The sequence below is a fragment of the Aulonocara sp. 'chitande type north' Nkhata Bay genome, linkage group LG16, assembly GCF_057382095.1.
Source record: "Aulonocara sp. 'chitande type north' Nkhata Bay isolate Kocher_YH1m ecotype deep benthic linkage group LG16, A_spYH_male_GT1.1, whole genome shotgun sequence".
NCBI classification, from domain to species: domain Eukaryota; kingdom Metazoa; phylum Chordata; class Actinopteri; order Cichliformes; family Cichlidae; genus Aulonocara; species Aulonocara sp. 'chitande type north' Nkhata Bay.
In genome coordinates, this window is record NC_141359.1 from 34,350,207 (window position 1) to 34,366,520 (window position 16,314).

The 16,314-nt window shown below is 41.3% G+C and overlaps 1 protein-coding gene across 5 annotated transcripts in view; it reads left to right on the plus strand.

The window, feature by feature from the left end:
- LOC147311955 (nck-associated protein 5-like) overlaps positions 1-16,314 on the plus strand; it is a 108,956-nt gene that overhangs the window by 35,736 nt on the left and 56,906 nt on the right. For all 5 annotated transcript variants that reach the window (XM_086265744.1, XM_086265745.1, XM_086265746.1 and 2 more), the window contains exons 5-7: positions 4,492-4,560; positions 10,036-10,074; positions 11,656-11,775. In XM_086265744.1, coding sequence (XP_086121870.1) covers positions 4,492-4,560; positions 10,036-10,074; positions 11,656-11,775 — 228 coding nt within the window. The remainder of the gene's footprint in view (positions 1-4,491; positions 4,561-10,035; positions 10,075-11,655; positions 11,776-16,314) is intronic.

The window sequence follows — 16,314 nt, forward strand, 5'->3', positions numbered from 1 at the left end:
GGAGTGTGGGGGGGCCACAGCCCCATCCTCCAGGGTGTGAAGCGGGTATGGAGGAGATCAAAACTCCAGACATCCAGAGGCCCCCAGAACACAAGAGACCATGGAAGACCAACAGAGGGGCAGCCGCGCCACTGTTCCAGTAAGAGCTGAGGAGAGTCCCAGATGAGGGCTCACTCAGCAGCCGCGGAGCAGAAGCCAGGGGGGGTTGCAGTGACGCGCCCGTGAGCTCCGCCGGCCCCCAGCTGCGCCTGAGTGACCGAGCCCTAGGCCGAGAGGCCGGGGGCACCCCACCTCCAAAGGGGCCCGAGCGAGCCCCAGGCCCCAGGCCCCGACAAGCGGCCGCCAAGGAGTGAGCCGGTGTGTACCCGGACGCCCACCCCCAGACACAAAGAACCACCAACACACCGACACCTGAGGGAGTCCGCCACCGGCAGGGGAAGTGGTGGTGGGTGGAGATAGGCCTCCAAACCTTGGAGGGCCTGAGGTGTCCCCAGAGAGGTGGCGTCTGATACCCAACCTGACATATAGACACAGACATACAGGCACACACAGACACAAACATCCATTCCCACCCTCATGCTCTCATATGCACTCACTCCACACTCAACCAACGTGGAGACAGACATAAAGAGACGCTGTACACACAATCACACTCCCCAAGCGTACTCTACAAACCGGGTCTAGGTACCCTTGCCCCTGGAGGGGGGAATTGCACCCAGACCCAGGTGGTGTTACCCTTTTCCCTGCGGTGGGGAGAGGCAGACCACCCCGACTCCGCAGCAGCAGGGAGGCCCCACACCCCAGACCGCAGTCGGACGGCCAACTCCTCCTACTAGCCCCCCCGCTCCAGCAGGCCGCAGAGAATGGGGGTGGGAGAAGACTCCAAACCTCCCTCCACCCGCTCATTGTAGTGTTGATGCATATGTGTTCTAAGGTGCAATTAAAACCCAGGAGGGCATGGAGCTACCTGCCAAGGAGCAGCAGGTAAGCGCATGGTCCCTCCTGCTAGCCCTCAATGACTAAGTGTATTTAAAATTGAGAGGTGGGCAACGACGTCAGGGGTGAGGTATACACCCTCATGATTCTTCTGAAGGAGAACGTCCAGCCATAAATTCCTGCCTTGAAGCTCAGCTGCTCTTAGCCTATGAGGCAGGACAATCATCTGAAACAAAACAGGAAGTCTGCCTGAAACCAAAATTTGAGTGGCCAAGTCAAACCCTGGAGGTAAATAAGAATTGAGCTTGAAAAACCTCAGATGTAGGTCGAGGCTGAAATAAAACAATTCTGCAAAGAAGATCAGGCAAAAAATTCCTCCACAGTGATGTGAAAGACTTGTTGCCAGTTATATTAAATGCTTGATTACAGTTTTTGCTCCCAAGGGTGCCCCAACCAGCTAATAGAGGCCAACAAGGGGGGCGATTACTTTTTCACACAGTTTGGATAATTTATTTCCTTTAACAAATTAAACTGCTTTCTTTATTAAGTCAAGTAATCTTTGCATGGCATAAACATTTGTTTGGTGATCTGAAACATGTAAGTGTGACAAATATGCAAAAGAATAAGAAGTCAGGATGCTGGTGGATACTTTTTCATAGCACTGTACAGTATGTGTGTCTAATTTTGCATCCAGCATGAGTTTAGTGATTTCCGGCATCAGTCCATGCATGATTTGCAGTGATATTTTAGTGAAAGTTAATTTTCCTTGGTAATAACCTGGTCAAAGCCTGTATAATGAGTTTGTCATTAATGATGGTTTTTTAAAATAAAAGAACACCTTAAATTGCATCAATTTTCCTGCCTACTCTGATGACCCTAAATGGATGATTCGGAGTGTGTTTTTGTGGCTTTCACGCTGTTGCTTCTTTATGGTGGCTGCCTTTATTTTATCCACATTGTAATTAAACTTTAATGTCAAACTGAAGAGTGAGAGAGAGATGCACATTAGAGAGTTTTCAATTTAGGTTCAAACTACTTTCCAGTCATTATGGCACACTTGGGCACCTTCCACATAGTCCGCCACAGAAAGTAAAATATTTGCTTTGAAAACCTCCAAAAAGTGAGAATATAAATAATAAAAACAGAGTGAACCGACTTTCTTCTAACTGAGGGGAACTGCTGAACTGCTCAGCTCCTCCACCAAGTCTGAGTTTTCAGTGAAAGTTGACAGTTAAGTCTGAAACACTGATTGATGTGATGGTTTCTGCAGATCGAACAAGTTAACGGTGCACAAACAAGGACGAGGGAGCCCGACTGTAAGCGCGCTGCCAAACATTTACAGCTTTGCAAGTGATTTATCTGTACATGCAGGATCACTTTGTGGGGGTTTAATATGTTTCGCAGATGCAAAAACAATTTATTTCAAGCCAGATTGATTGACACCTATAAACTTTTTTTTTTACTTGCAATCTACACATTGACACATTAATCCATCAGGCTCATTTGTAAAGATGGTGTAATGCAACTGCAAGAGCAAGTGTGAACTCATAACATAACAGGCTGAAAGACTCAAAGTACAGTACCAGAACTTGCACACGCACAAACGCACAGCTTGTATTTGCAAACACTATAAGACATGCATAGGACTGTATGTACTGCGATACCAGCAGATATACTTCATGCAAGTGTAACATGAGGGTTCACTAGATGGTTCGGAATCTCTCTGAATAATTAGGAACAGCAAGATGGAGACGGATAACTTTTTAGCAGCCGCGTTACTCTCAGCACACAGCAACAACAACCCACACTTCCTGTGTGCCGCCCTCATGAATACTTCACTGGCCTCTCAGAAGCCAGGAAATCTTATACTCAGATCAAAACAGGGAAAACAACCAGGTAGATATAACACATACTTATTACATGTTTGAACATGCATGTCTAAACATTCAAACATGTAAACATGTAAATATCAAAACACGTAACCACCAAATAGCTACATAACTAGCTTTATAACCTTTGTAAACACCTCTTTGTATATCAAATTAGATTTAAATTTACTTCTACACTTTACACAAGTATCAGTATAATGACAATTCAGTCCAGTTCAGTTCATTTATATAGTGCCAAATCACAATAACAGTTGCCCAGTTGCCCAGACATGAAATTTCCCACTCGTGGGACTAATAAAGGTATCTTATCTTATCTATCTTATCTCAAGGTGCTTTGCATTATATATAAAAAAAAAAACCTTCAATAAGATAGAGCAAACCCCAACAATCAAATGACCCTCTATGAGCAAGCACTTGGGGACAGTGGGAAGGAAAAACTCCCTTTTAACAGGAAGAAAGCTCTGGATGAACCAAGCTCAGGGAGGGGTGGCCAACTGCTGTGACCAGTTAGGAGCGAGAGGAGGAAGACAGGACAAAGACACACACTGACACAGCCAAGTTGCACAAGACACAGCAGCCAATGCCAGACAGATGCTAAGTTAGAGCTGGCTAGCTAGGATTCATAGACAGTATGAAAGATGCCACTCAGTGGTTATGAAGCTTCAAGATGTTTTGTCCATCGCCATCTTGTTCTTTAAACCAGGTGTGACCAGCGAGTCTGACGGGTGGACTTCATTTCTAAGTTGACTTTAGCCGGCGTGGCTTCCTGTAGATGCTTTAACCAAACGGGGAATTTAGGCACTTGGAGCAGAAAGTCACAGATCCCTCTAACAGTCTATGTGAAGGACAAAAGGTCAATGTGACCTCAGTCCTCTTCCAAAAGAGTCGGGGGATGTCTTATTTATTAAGTTAGTCAGTTTAGACTTCAATAGAAAATGAGGGTTTAAAACATGACAAAGCTACCTAACCCACATTTAAATCTCCAAAGTTCTCATTTTAAGAGTCAAGTAAACCGTTTCCTCACGCCTGAAGCCAGTAATCAGCATCATTTCAGCTGCTGAAATACTGTGTTGTTTACCTCTGCCTGCTGCACAGGGATACAGGTGGTGTTGATCTGTGTGGGGCGAGTTCTTCTTTGAACTCTGTTCATTCCTGTGATCAGCCATTTCTGTGATCTTCTGTGAACTTGTTGTTCCGAGGAGTTGCCCACAACACTAAGTGAAAACAAGCCAGCTCAGGTGGCCTGGCCTTTCAGATTTACAAGAATAATCACTTGTGTAGAAAGTCGCCCGCTGAGTTCCCAGAATGGTGTCGGGCCTGAACCTCTGTCAGTAATTGAATTATAGCTGAGGTACCTCAGGTCAGCCTCGCAGACACAGTGAGGGTCTGCAGGATTAAGTTGGGATGCCTGAAATTTAAGGCATCGTTCATTTACGACCATCTCTCTCCAGTGAAACCAACAAATCCAAGTGCTTCAGGGAGAGTACTGTCTAGATAGACAACTCACCTCCATCCAGAGAAAACAGCATCAAGACCTCTAACGTTTCTCATAGTTCTATAATTAATCACATTTTCTATCCTACATATTTTTGTTTATTTTCTTATTTATATGAGTGCGTTCAGAAATTATTAATGCAGTTTGCATGCGTGCGTTTTGTGTCTGCAGGCAGAAAACTCGGCTCTGTCGATGGAAAACGATAACCAGAGGAAGCAGTACGAACGCTGTTTGGATGAGGTGAGTGCTCCCACACTGCAGAAGATATACAGCATGTATTTACAATGAAATCACACTTTTATTTTTCATTAATAATTAAGGCTTATAAGGCTTATAATTAAGGCTTATATTTGCACTGATTTGTACCACCAAAAATGGTCATTCTCCAGTAAATGGCATTTTTAGGGTCTGAAAAATTTAGCTGGTATACAGTACCAACCTACAGTGAGTCAGTCCTCATAAAACCCTAAAAAGACTGCACATAAAAAACAGAAGTTTACACCGTTACACGTTTAGTTACGAGATCTAATGCTGGCTAGCTTGATAAGCAGGCTGCATCCATAGACTGTACTGGACTGTCCATAGACAGACAAAGTCATAAAAGACATAATGAAACTCATCTGTAATTCTTATCAGGTCTAAAAATGAAATAAAAACAACCTGAGATGAACAAAAGCACAAGACATATGACACAGAGTCATTTATTGAACAGTAATCAAGCCAAAATGCAGAAGTAGGTGTATGGTAGCAGAATGCTGAGGACGACAGACATCAGCAGTGATGCCCAATCAGTTCTGCAAAGGGTTATAAGGTTCTTTCCAAACAATTTGAAGTCCATCATTCTCCAGTGAGAAGGATTGTTCATGAGTGGAAAACATCAGGACAGCTGCCAGTCTTCCTAGGACTGAACGTCCCAACTAATTTATCACCAAGGTCGGAACAATGTAACGCTCAGAGAAACTGCAAAAAACCCAAGACATCAATCTCGGACTCAGTTAGATATATGTAAACTTTAAAGGGGCCTCCCTTGGTGGAAAGCAAGTTAAGAAAAACCTCCTTGTGATTGCCCTGCGTCACCTGCAGGTTAATCAGCTTATCTGCAAGCACTGCCTGACTATCCAGTGTTTGCAGACAAGTCAGCATCTTCCAGCCAAACTGTTGCAGCTAAACCCAGCAACCTGCTAGTGATCAAAGAAATTCCAAGGAAGTTTTTCTCGCAGCACCACATACCTGTTTGCAACCAATTTCACCTAGCAATGCCCAGCAACCACTCTCCAACCAATCAGGGGATACTATTTTTCTGAACAGGTGTGTGTGACCGAGGCCTGAGTTTGTCCTAATGCTGTGGATGCCCTGTATATACTCTGGATGCAGCTCACTGTGGTAATTTACATGTTGTTTTCACATCAACAACCTTTCCAATTCCAACCATCCAAAAGGTAAATGAATGTAGAGAGGATTATTTCTTGGAGTGTAAGATGAATTACCCCCCCCCCCCCCCCCCCCCAAAAAAAACCAAACAAACAAAAAACTAAAATGTCCACACAGTGCTGTCTACTTCTCAGGACTCCGACAGTCTTGTGATTGTAGCTACAGCAGGAGACGCACAAACACACTTTGTTTATTATGAGCACTGGTGGAGTCTACAGAGGGATGCCCAGGGCCCTGTGCTTCGTACGTCGCTTACTACATCCAAGATCAAATGAAACATCCAAGACCAAATCATCGCGCTAACTCTGAGCTCGCTATTCCGGTTCCCCGAACACACCTGTTGTTGACGATTAGTATAGCTGGATGAAGTAATGTGAGATCACTGGGTGGCCCAACAGGGGCTACGCATCGATAGTAGAAACATTGATCGGCAACCCTTTGATTGGTCGGCGAAAATGTCGAAGGAGCGCGCTCGGTATTTTTCGGCAGCAGAGCAAGAACTCTTGAGTGAGGGATTTCAGGAGTTTCAGAGTTTAATTAAAACGCAAGGGAACACTGCAAAGGCTGCAAAAGCAAGGAGAGAGGGCTGGCAGAAAGTTGCTGACAAATCAAACTCGTAAGTAATTCAATAATAACAATAATAATGCAGTGGATTTATATAGCGCTTTTCAAGGCACCCAAAGCGCTTTACAATGCCACTATTCAGTCACTCTCACATTCACACACTGGTGGAGGCAGCTACGGTTGTAGCCACAGCTGCCCTGGGGCAGACTGACAGAAGCCAGGCTGCCATATTGCGCCATCGGCCCCTCTGGCTAACACCAGTAGGCGGTAGGGTAGATTTATCATATCACACCATATTATCCAATATTATATTATATTATAATATGTTATATTATATCCCCTTTCACATTAGAGCCACAACAGGACCCACTAGAACATGGGAACAAGTAAAAGTGAAATATAAGAATATTCTACAGAATGGTAATATTTATCACTTATATTGCTTGTCGTCTCTTGGAAAGAGACCCTGGAATACTCTGTTTGTTTGTTCATAACAGCAACCAAGAAAAGGGCAGAGCAAAAAAAAAGACAGGTGGTGGTCCTGCACCCCCTCGTCAACAAGTTGGTTAAGTGAATAATACCCTCACGGGAAAATCGATATCTCTCTATGAGCACACTGTCGCGCTGAGCTAAAGGATCCTGTCTGTCCCGCAATATACGCTGAATTCTGAGGACTCTCCTTATCAATCTTGCACCTTCCGCAATGGGTGGCTCGCGTAAACGGACAGGATATGACTGCGACAGACTTCCCAAATCCACCTTCGCTTTTATAGCCGTGGTCTCTCATCTTGATTACACGAAGTAATTTACAATTACTACTCTGAAATATGAATTACATCTGTAACTAGAAAGTGCATTTTCTGAAGAAACTGCAGTGTGAATGCTTGAATCTGAATGTATGCACTGAAATGAATTAATTGCTGAATTTTGAGTTAAAAATATTGAATGAGATTAAAAAAAAACAAAAAAAAAAAACGAATTTAACCTGAAAACAAAGGTGCTGAACTGCTAAAAGCTGAAGGTTACACAGAAGAAGGAGTTGGAAAAAAACTGAAAATGTTTTAAATGTAAATTAGAAAACCCTAAGAAATGAGAAAAGAACATTTAGAGTCAGAAAACATCTGAATGAATATTAAAAGGTCATATTCTTTGAATCACTGAATGACTCAAATGTGATCCCTCCACTTTGATCCACACAGTTTAAAAAGTTTAAATGTCTGAGCTTTGAAAGATACGGTGTTGGAAAGAGAACAATAATGGCGACAATTTGAGGGTAAAATGATGGCTGTAACACTGTGGACACAGCAGCAGTTGAAAGAGAAGTGTTTAAGATGAATCTTGGCACAGTGGCAGGCAGAGCTCGTTAAGCAGGCAGGTGTGAGCCTGGTTGCTATAGTGACCGCACCCAATGGCTCCATACACACGTACACAGACATGCGCCTCACTTTTGCTGCTTAAAATGAACAGAAAAGTCAGGCCGAAACAAATCGTTCCCAAATGAAAAGTAAAAGTCGTATTGACAAAATTCTTTCACCGTGAGTGACAGCAATGTCTAGTCTACTGAATTCTCAGTTTTCATGCCTGTGGAGTTTATTATATGGACGTGGTGACAGTGGAAAGACACCATGCTCTTCTGATTTTCAAACGAACCTTCTGAGCCATTTTAACATTAGAGTCTATGGAAGAGTTGGAGGGAGGAGGCTGTGCATTGGTGACATTTATGAAAGAACCATAACACCTAGGACAATAGTAAACACATTGGATGAAAGAGGACAGCCATGGCTACGTTTTGAGGGTAAAATCATACCTGTAGAGCAAACGCTGCAGACACAGCAGCAGTTTTAAAAAAGATTTTAAGATTAATTTTTTTGCTCCTCTCACTCTAGCAGTTGAGCTGTCTCACTCTAGCCCCAACATTCCGTCCCATACACACCCATTATAAATTTTGAAACGGGTGAAAAAACATCATGAAACTTAAACTGGAACTGAAGAAAAAGTATAATAGATATTGAAAAGATAAATACAAGTTGAATAGTTGAATGTCTTGTCTTCGTTTTAAAGTTTGAATGGTGGCTCTATGTCAACGTATGTGGAAGTAGTAAGAGTTTAAAAATGAGTAAGTTGAATGAGAATTTGAAGGGTCTCTCCATTGAAATACATTATAAATTTTTGTTAAATAAAGTTGAATAAAATTAAAAATATAAATGTTAAAAATGAGAAAAGTAGAAGCATTCATGTCCAAAAGAATAGGAATCTAACGGTGTTTGAATGGTTTTTCTAAGTTGAGCGGTTTTGAAGGAGTGAGATGCCAAAAAACGTACGGAATATATAATAATAATAATAATAATAATAATAAAGATTCGAATAACAATACTGTGAATGCTTTTCAAGCATTCACACTAATAATCACATACATGTAATAGAATGTTAATAGTACATTTCCCTTTTTTAGGGAATGACCTGTATGTATCTGTGTGAAATCAATAAAAGGATCAAGTGCTGCATTATCTTTGGTTACAGTGATGTTATTTATTTATGGTGAAACAGTGGTGGAATATCGCTGTTGCTTTCGTATGAATGACGCGGGCATACCTGCGTGGCCGCGATCTAATCCTGTTTACATAAAGTAAACCTGCTCCCCAGCAGGTTTACGCTTACGGCTCTGTTGCTATGACAGCAAGTCCCGGATGGGCTTCGGGGAACCGAACGATCCAGGATCACGCGAAATCGTCAACAATCTAATCCAGCTAACTCACTTAGCGCGGTACGAAGCACAGGCCCCAGATCTTTAATTGAAGTAGACAGACAGCAGAGCTCCTGGCGATATGAAGAAGTGAGTCTCGGCGTTCAGGAGCACGGACTCTCACCTCTAACACGAGGCTGTCTAACTGCACTCCTTCCCTCTGACAGCACTTTGAAAGTCTCTCCATCTTTTCCTGCATCTCTCTCCAGCCACCACGACAGTGCCACTTTAGTTTTTTAGCAGCCTTCACTAATGGGCTTGGTACCATGGAGATTGCTGCCCATGAGAATCTGTCTGAGGACAGATATTTCAGAGTTTCTGCTGTGGGATTAATTTCTCTGCTACCGCCACCGCTTCTGCTGCTTTTCAGTCTCATTATGCAGATGATTTTTTTTCTTTTTTTTGGGGGGGTGGGCATTGAGATGGTTTCCTGTCATCATCTGAATGAGCTGAGGCAAGGCGTTTTGATAGAAAGATGAAAGAGGTGGAGGGAAATAATTTTGTGGCCCACATACAAAAGAATCAAAACATACTTATTATTCCAGTGCCAAGATATATTGTATGCCTCCACTTCAGAAATCAAAATAAGCAGGAAAGAAAGCGTTTCAGATTAGTCTTCTTCTTCTTTTTTTAAAAATCAATCCATACAACTGAGCTGAACTTTTTCTTCTTCCTGCTGAAATTCACACAGAATACAGAATGAAAAAGTTAGGACATCAACATTAACCATGTGTATATTTTCTGTGGTCAGACATGCAGTAACCGCGGGCAACAGCTGTGTGGTTTCAACGAGCCCGACTCTGATGCAACGCCATGTCAGTTTGTCCTCACGGCACCGTCCACGCCTCTAAATCCTCATTTTTGAACTTTATTCTCGGTCGTTTTACAATCTCTTTGCATCTCAAAGTCACAAAGTTCAACTCTTAAAATAATGACCAAACTTTTTTAAACACATTGTTCCTTCTCGTCTCTTTCAGGTGGCTAATCAGGTGGTCCAGGCTCTTCTCACGCAAAAGGTTTGTACATTGTCGGAGCATTACGGCTACCGTAGTCAGGAGCCTCACGGAGTAATCCGAGACCAAACTCCGCTTCAGGTCCCAAAGTCAAACAAACACTGCGGCATCACTGAGAGTTAAAAACGATCTAAATTCTTTCATCTTTAATAAAATGATCAGTGTGACTGCTTTACCAGGTGTAACAATTAAGTTGTACATCCAGGCATCCATGAAAACAAAATTTATTAGAGTTAGAAGTTAGCAGGAAGTTAGCTCGCTAGTTTCCACCTAATCATGATATACCATGTTCTGACTGAGAGATTTCTGGAAAAATTCAAACGTACAGCTCTGCTATCACTTCCAACATAAATGAAGAGAGAAAACTAAACAGAAGTGACGTTTGTAGTGTTACTGAAGTTAGGCTAACTGGTATATAATTATGTGCTCTGTGATCGCTAGCGACACAGCTATGTGTTTATGTTTGCATAACATAAACACAGTGAAGCTGTAGGATGAATGCTAACTTTTTTCTACTCGATAAAAGTTCAGTCAGGAGAACAACTGAGATAATCCATCAATAATACGAGGTTAGTCATTAATATACTGCAACGACACGGGAATAGAGCATCTGTGAGAGAATTCAACATTAAAGAATGAATGATACGGAATTGGAGGAAGCAAGAAGAATGAGTTGAGTAAAGTTTGACTTATCTGACTGTTTTGTTTCGCTTAATGCGCCTTATGTATGAAAACAGACCCGTTCATTGACAGTGCACCTTATAAACCGGTGAGCCTTGTGGTCCAAAAAATACGGTAAATTACACCAGGACCATTTCAGAAGCAGTCTTTTTTGAAAATGTACTCCATTCCTGCTCTGTGCAGCTCTACACAGGCTCCTTAAAAAACAGAACCAGCACTATTTTAAGCAATGACAACCTGAGCTCTGTTTCTGGGTCTCTGCGGCACTGAAATACTGTCTTGAGTGGACACGATTCGATTGAGCACCCGCAGTGGAGTCAGAAAGAGACGCAGCCACGCCCAGGGTATTCTCAGGCAGGCTGCACGCTGTATGCTCTGTTTATTATGACTGGATATGTAAAGCGCTTTGGGGTCCTTAGGGACTAGTAAAGCGCTATACAAATACAGGCCATTTACCATTTATCATCAAATATTCTCATTTTCTCTTTCCCTGGTCTCGTTCCTGGACCCACTCTGTGGCGAAATCCTGTAAACAACCCTGGCAGAAGTACCCTGTCATGACCAACAATGCTATACACAGAAAGTCTGTTAAGTAACATATGAAGGGTTTTGCTGTAAGTTTATGTGAAGAATGGTCACAGCGGCTGTGAGAAATTGACTATAGTTTATAAGTATACTTCATGCGGTATCATGGGGGTTTCGCCACCTTAGCCCCCCTCTTAAGTCACACCTCTGTAGGTCCTCCTTTCCAGGTTGCTCATGTTTTCGAGCACCATCATGTGCATCTTTAGTTGAATACACCGTCGTTCCCTGTGGCTGCTAAATTAGCATCTGATTTACGTGTATGTCTCTGAAGTGCCACCGTCAGTCGCCGTCATCTGTCCATTTTGTATTTGTTTCCAGGACCTCAAAGAGGAGTGTGTGAAGCTGCGGACCCGTGTGTTTGACTTGGAGCAACAAAACCGCATACTGAGCGTGCTGTTTCAACAACGTGTCAAAATGTCCACTACTCCCGTCTCCCAGGTAGGAGCACACGGCGCCGCGGATACAAACACAAACTGACAGAGCTAGCATGCTCCAAGGCTGTTTGAATTTTACATGAGCAGCGCTCCACTTCTAAAGGTTACTAACTTTCAGCGAGGACCACAAAGACAGAGAAACCCGCCCTGGATGTGTTCAAATGAACTCACAGAGAGGTACAGCGGGTTTACAGCTGGATTTATATCCTTCTTTCTGTCCTAATTAGTGTCGTTTTTGTCACGGCTTCATGCTCGAGTGCACTGTACGTCCTCAAACAAGGATTACCGGCCCTTACCCTTCTCTTCTTTTATGCTAATTATGCCAGACTTTAGCCTAATAGTGAGGCAGACCTCTCACACAGCTGTGGCAGGAAAGTAGTGGTGCAGAAATGGGAGACAGAGGCGAGCATGTTTTTCTAATTGGAAAACTCCTGAGGTTAAAACCTTAGCTTTTTTTTTTTTTCCATTTTTTCAGTTAGCTGTGATGACAGTTGATTGCTCAGTTTGTTGACCTCCATCGCCAGCTGTACTGTATAACTTCAAAGATGCACATAAACTTCTTTCATGTCGAAAATGACTAAAATCTTAAGGTCTTGCAGTGATAGACCCAAAGAGAATCATAGCATGACTGTTTTAGCTTGTTAGCTTTTAGCAGTTAGCTTTTATCAGCAGGTTTTCATCTTCTGCACAGCTTTTAAAAATTAACACAATAAGCCAGCAACACATGAACACAGAGGGGTTAAAGGGCAACTATTGGTCTTACTTTCTTTAGGTAGTCTCTAATTTTACTCCAACTGAATTCTAATATTACTTTTTGTCACCTGGAGGCATTAACCAGCGACTTAAGCTAATACATTAGCCTAGATAAGGCGGGGAACACGAGGATCACAGCAATCCCAAAATTGAATTCTATATCAAAAAAACAAAACTGAAGTTATAGCAGCACAGTAAAGTTCAATAGTTTGGTAATAAATGAAAGAGTTAACCCTGACAGGAAGCCTTTTGACTAACAACCCCTGCCTCACCCGGCCAATTAAAAGTGCCACCTGCATCGGGACAGTTGGGTGGGCGACACTAATGTGAACATTTTGCTAATAACAGTTTCAAATAATCTGGACATGAAAGCGGGTTAGAAGTCACATTATCAATCACAGATGCCAGTAACAGCCAAGCTCAGGCTTGTTATTTTGTCAGTTTCTTATTAATAATTGAGGTGATTCAGCTAACAGAGACTGTTTGTCCAGAAGGTTTTAAATCATATGGTTTGGCGTAAGTCAGGGTTGAGAAATCCAATCTTAATTAAAACAGACTAGAATGAAGTCATTTATCAGCTTTTGGTACTCATCTTTGGTATTATCTCAGCATCAGAAACATTAAATAATCTTAAAAACTATTTTAAGACTTTTAAGACCTTTTAATGTCTCATTTGTTGCTGTTATATCTTCCAAACAAAAGCATTTACAGATACAGGCCCAGAATGTTGTCAGCTGTTAGTTTCATGCTGTCTGAAACATGAAACAAAGCTTTGTAGGAAGCCTAGTTATTGCACCAGCAAAAATCTTTGGAAAGAAGCTTTGGTTGAGACAGAATAAGACAAAAGGCAAGACTATGCCGAGACAAACACTGATGAAATTGGAGGTTGCAAGCTGCAAAAGTCAAAAGAAAATTAAAAGCATTTAAAGTAGTTATGGGAACATTAGTAACTGTCTGTCTTCATTTGTTATTTATTGACTAAATTTATTCTTAATTGCTCTTATTACACCTATCAGTGAGTGAAGCTTTAACTAACAAACTGCACAAACAGTTTTTTTCTTTCCCAGAAACAGTGACAGGCTTCCCCATACACACTGCAGAGGGCTAAAAGGAAAGTGAGGCTTAAATGAGATCATTTTCAGCATTTAGAAATAAAGCAGCTCATTAGAAACCCGAACAGATGTGAAGCTGAGTGCAGAACATTCCTTTTTAAACACTTCTCTACATCTCAGGTCAGCTAACATGACAGCAATAATAAAGTTTCTTCATCTGAAAAAAATCAAAATATTATCTTTTTCATTTTTGTGATGTTTATTTTGATTGAAAAGCATCAAAGGTTTAAAAAAATGATACATTTGTGCGATCCAGAGTAATTCTCATTATCGAAGTCATCAACCTCAATTCAGAACAGCCGAGTCAAAAATATTTTGCTTTCTAACTGCAGTGGAGATCATAGCCTACATGTTTTTAGCATGACTTTAAAAGTTCAAAAAAGCTCATAATGCAATGTACATAATTATAGATTTATGTGTTACAGATATAAAATTAAACAAAAATAAAATAAAGGTATTAATGCCGTGTTTAAGTTCACTCTGCACAGACCTGTTAATAATTCAGTTTCAAATATCCAATCATTTGTTTTCCTAGTTTGAAGTTCAGAGAGTTGCTGTAATAAAGTTTGAAGCTGATATGAATAAAAAGTTTAAAAGTTTATGTTGCAAAAGAAAATATTTTTCTAAATCAGGATTTTATGAGAATAAAAATTAAAATTACAGGAAAAGTTTCCTTCTTGGGATTCATGCTAGCTTATGTTAGCTTAAATTGTGCAAAAACCACGTTTCCATACATATTAACTGCAGAGCAGAGTTAAATCTCCCCGAAGGTAAGAAATGGATTAGCTGGTGTGGAGGAGGGTTGCAGAGTGGCTTGCAGGTGTGCAGCTGTTGCAGTATTCTGGGCTCGGGTCTGTGGCTTATCGAATCTAGCATTAGGGTCAGTCATGACGCTGAGGGCACGTCATGGAAGCGATGGTCCCCTGTGTAGTTTAATTTTACTTTTCATGCAGCTGTGTCGGCTCCACAGGTGTCTGTGTTTTTTATTAGATGTGAGTAATCATGCTGACAGGAGCCACATGTCTACTCTTCTCAGTGCCAAGTAATAATGAGTCTGAGTGCTGTTCTCTGATGGGCTGACTCATCTGCAACTGATCAAAGTCACGGTCGGCTGTGTCACACTTTCCAAACAGTTATATCAAGTTAGATTTAATCACTCAGCATGAATAAAATCTCTAACTAATTAAAATCTCCTAAACTCTGATTTAATGGCAATTTGAGCGTTGAGAAACTGAACAGCCAACGATAGCACATGTTCTGCTAGACGAGTTCAGCTGGTCTGCACAGCAGAGATGTGTTGCAGTGGAAAGAAACAAAAAATAACAGATTCATGAAGTTTCTCTGCTGTTCTGAGGTCAGCTGATGATTCTCCCATAAATAATTGACTTTTTTTTGATGGACAGGTGCTTCTGTTTGTATTTCGAACTGACTGCTGAATGCAGAGATGGCAGAGCACGGTTTGTTACCCTTTATTTGAGCCCTGAATTCAAACAGGTTTTAGCTCTGCTGATAGAAACGCGTTATTAGCGTGCGCTGAGGATCTCTCGCTGTCACTGTACCAGCAGGAACACTCGTGCTCATTGAAGCCAACTACAAACACATGACAAGTGTGCTGTACTGCTGAATACCTGCTCTGCAAATCACTGTGCAGCGGGCTACTACACCACACACTTTGATTAATTCTAGAAGGCTGCAGCGATGCCGTTCTCAGCTTTTTGGGGTATTCCTTCACTTCTTTCAGTTTTGATTTAGCATTCATTGAACAGAAAACTCTCAAAAATGTGTAATTTGTTTGCAGATTTGATAAAATATTTGTTGTGTTTTGTGGATTGACGCTTTCAGTCAATCCACAAAACACGCACTTCCTTCAAAGATAAAAGTAAGACTACTTAATATACTTCATTTTTTGAGCAAGATCCCTTTGATTTTGTGTGATGCCACCACACGTCTTTTATAGATTTTGTATCTAGCCATTTTCCTTCATCTGAATTATTTCATTTCTATTTTGCATCTTCATGTTTTTCTTTCTTTTTAACTTTATTTTATTCAGCCTTTTCATTTTCATCTAGACTGTAAGCTTTCTACTTTCACCTGCTTTTCAAAGCACTTTATAAATTCTTTTTAAACAACCCTTTATTATTATTTAAACTGATAGCGGTTTTCCTGTGCGCACAAAACTCATTCCTGTGGAAAAATGTGCACATGGACATGAATTTTTTCGTTTTCCAGACTTTAAATCTGATTTCTACCAGCAAGAAAAATATTTGCACCCAAAATTCTGATTTTAAGTAATCTTATTACATACCAATCACATTTTCTTTAATGATTCGTTTTTTGAATGAACAAAACTTGGATTTTATATAATTCAGATGCATTTTATTCAGAATTATTGCTTCATTGCAAATTGTTTGGATTCCTCCATCAGCTGACGGGGGGCTCATCCTAACGAGCGTGGGTGTGGTGAATGGATGTGGATAATTAATGGATCCTGACCATGCTGACCTCTTACTGCACATGCAGCTCAACACTGTCTTAAACATTTGCACAACATCTGTATTCATTGTATTTCTTATTAATTTACTGGCTCCATACTGTAAACGTTGCTGGTTCAATACCAGCAGGAGACACAAATCCCCTACGGTGTTATGTCAGAAAGGGTGTCTGTTGTACAAATCTGC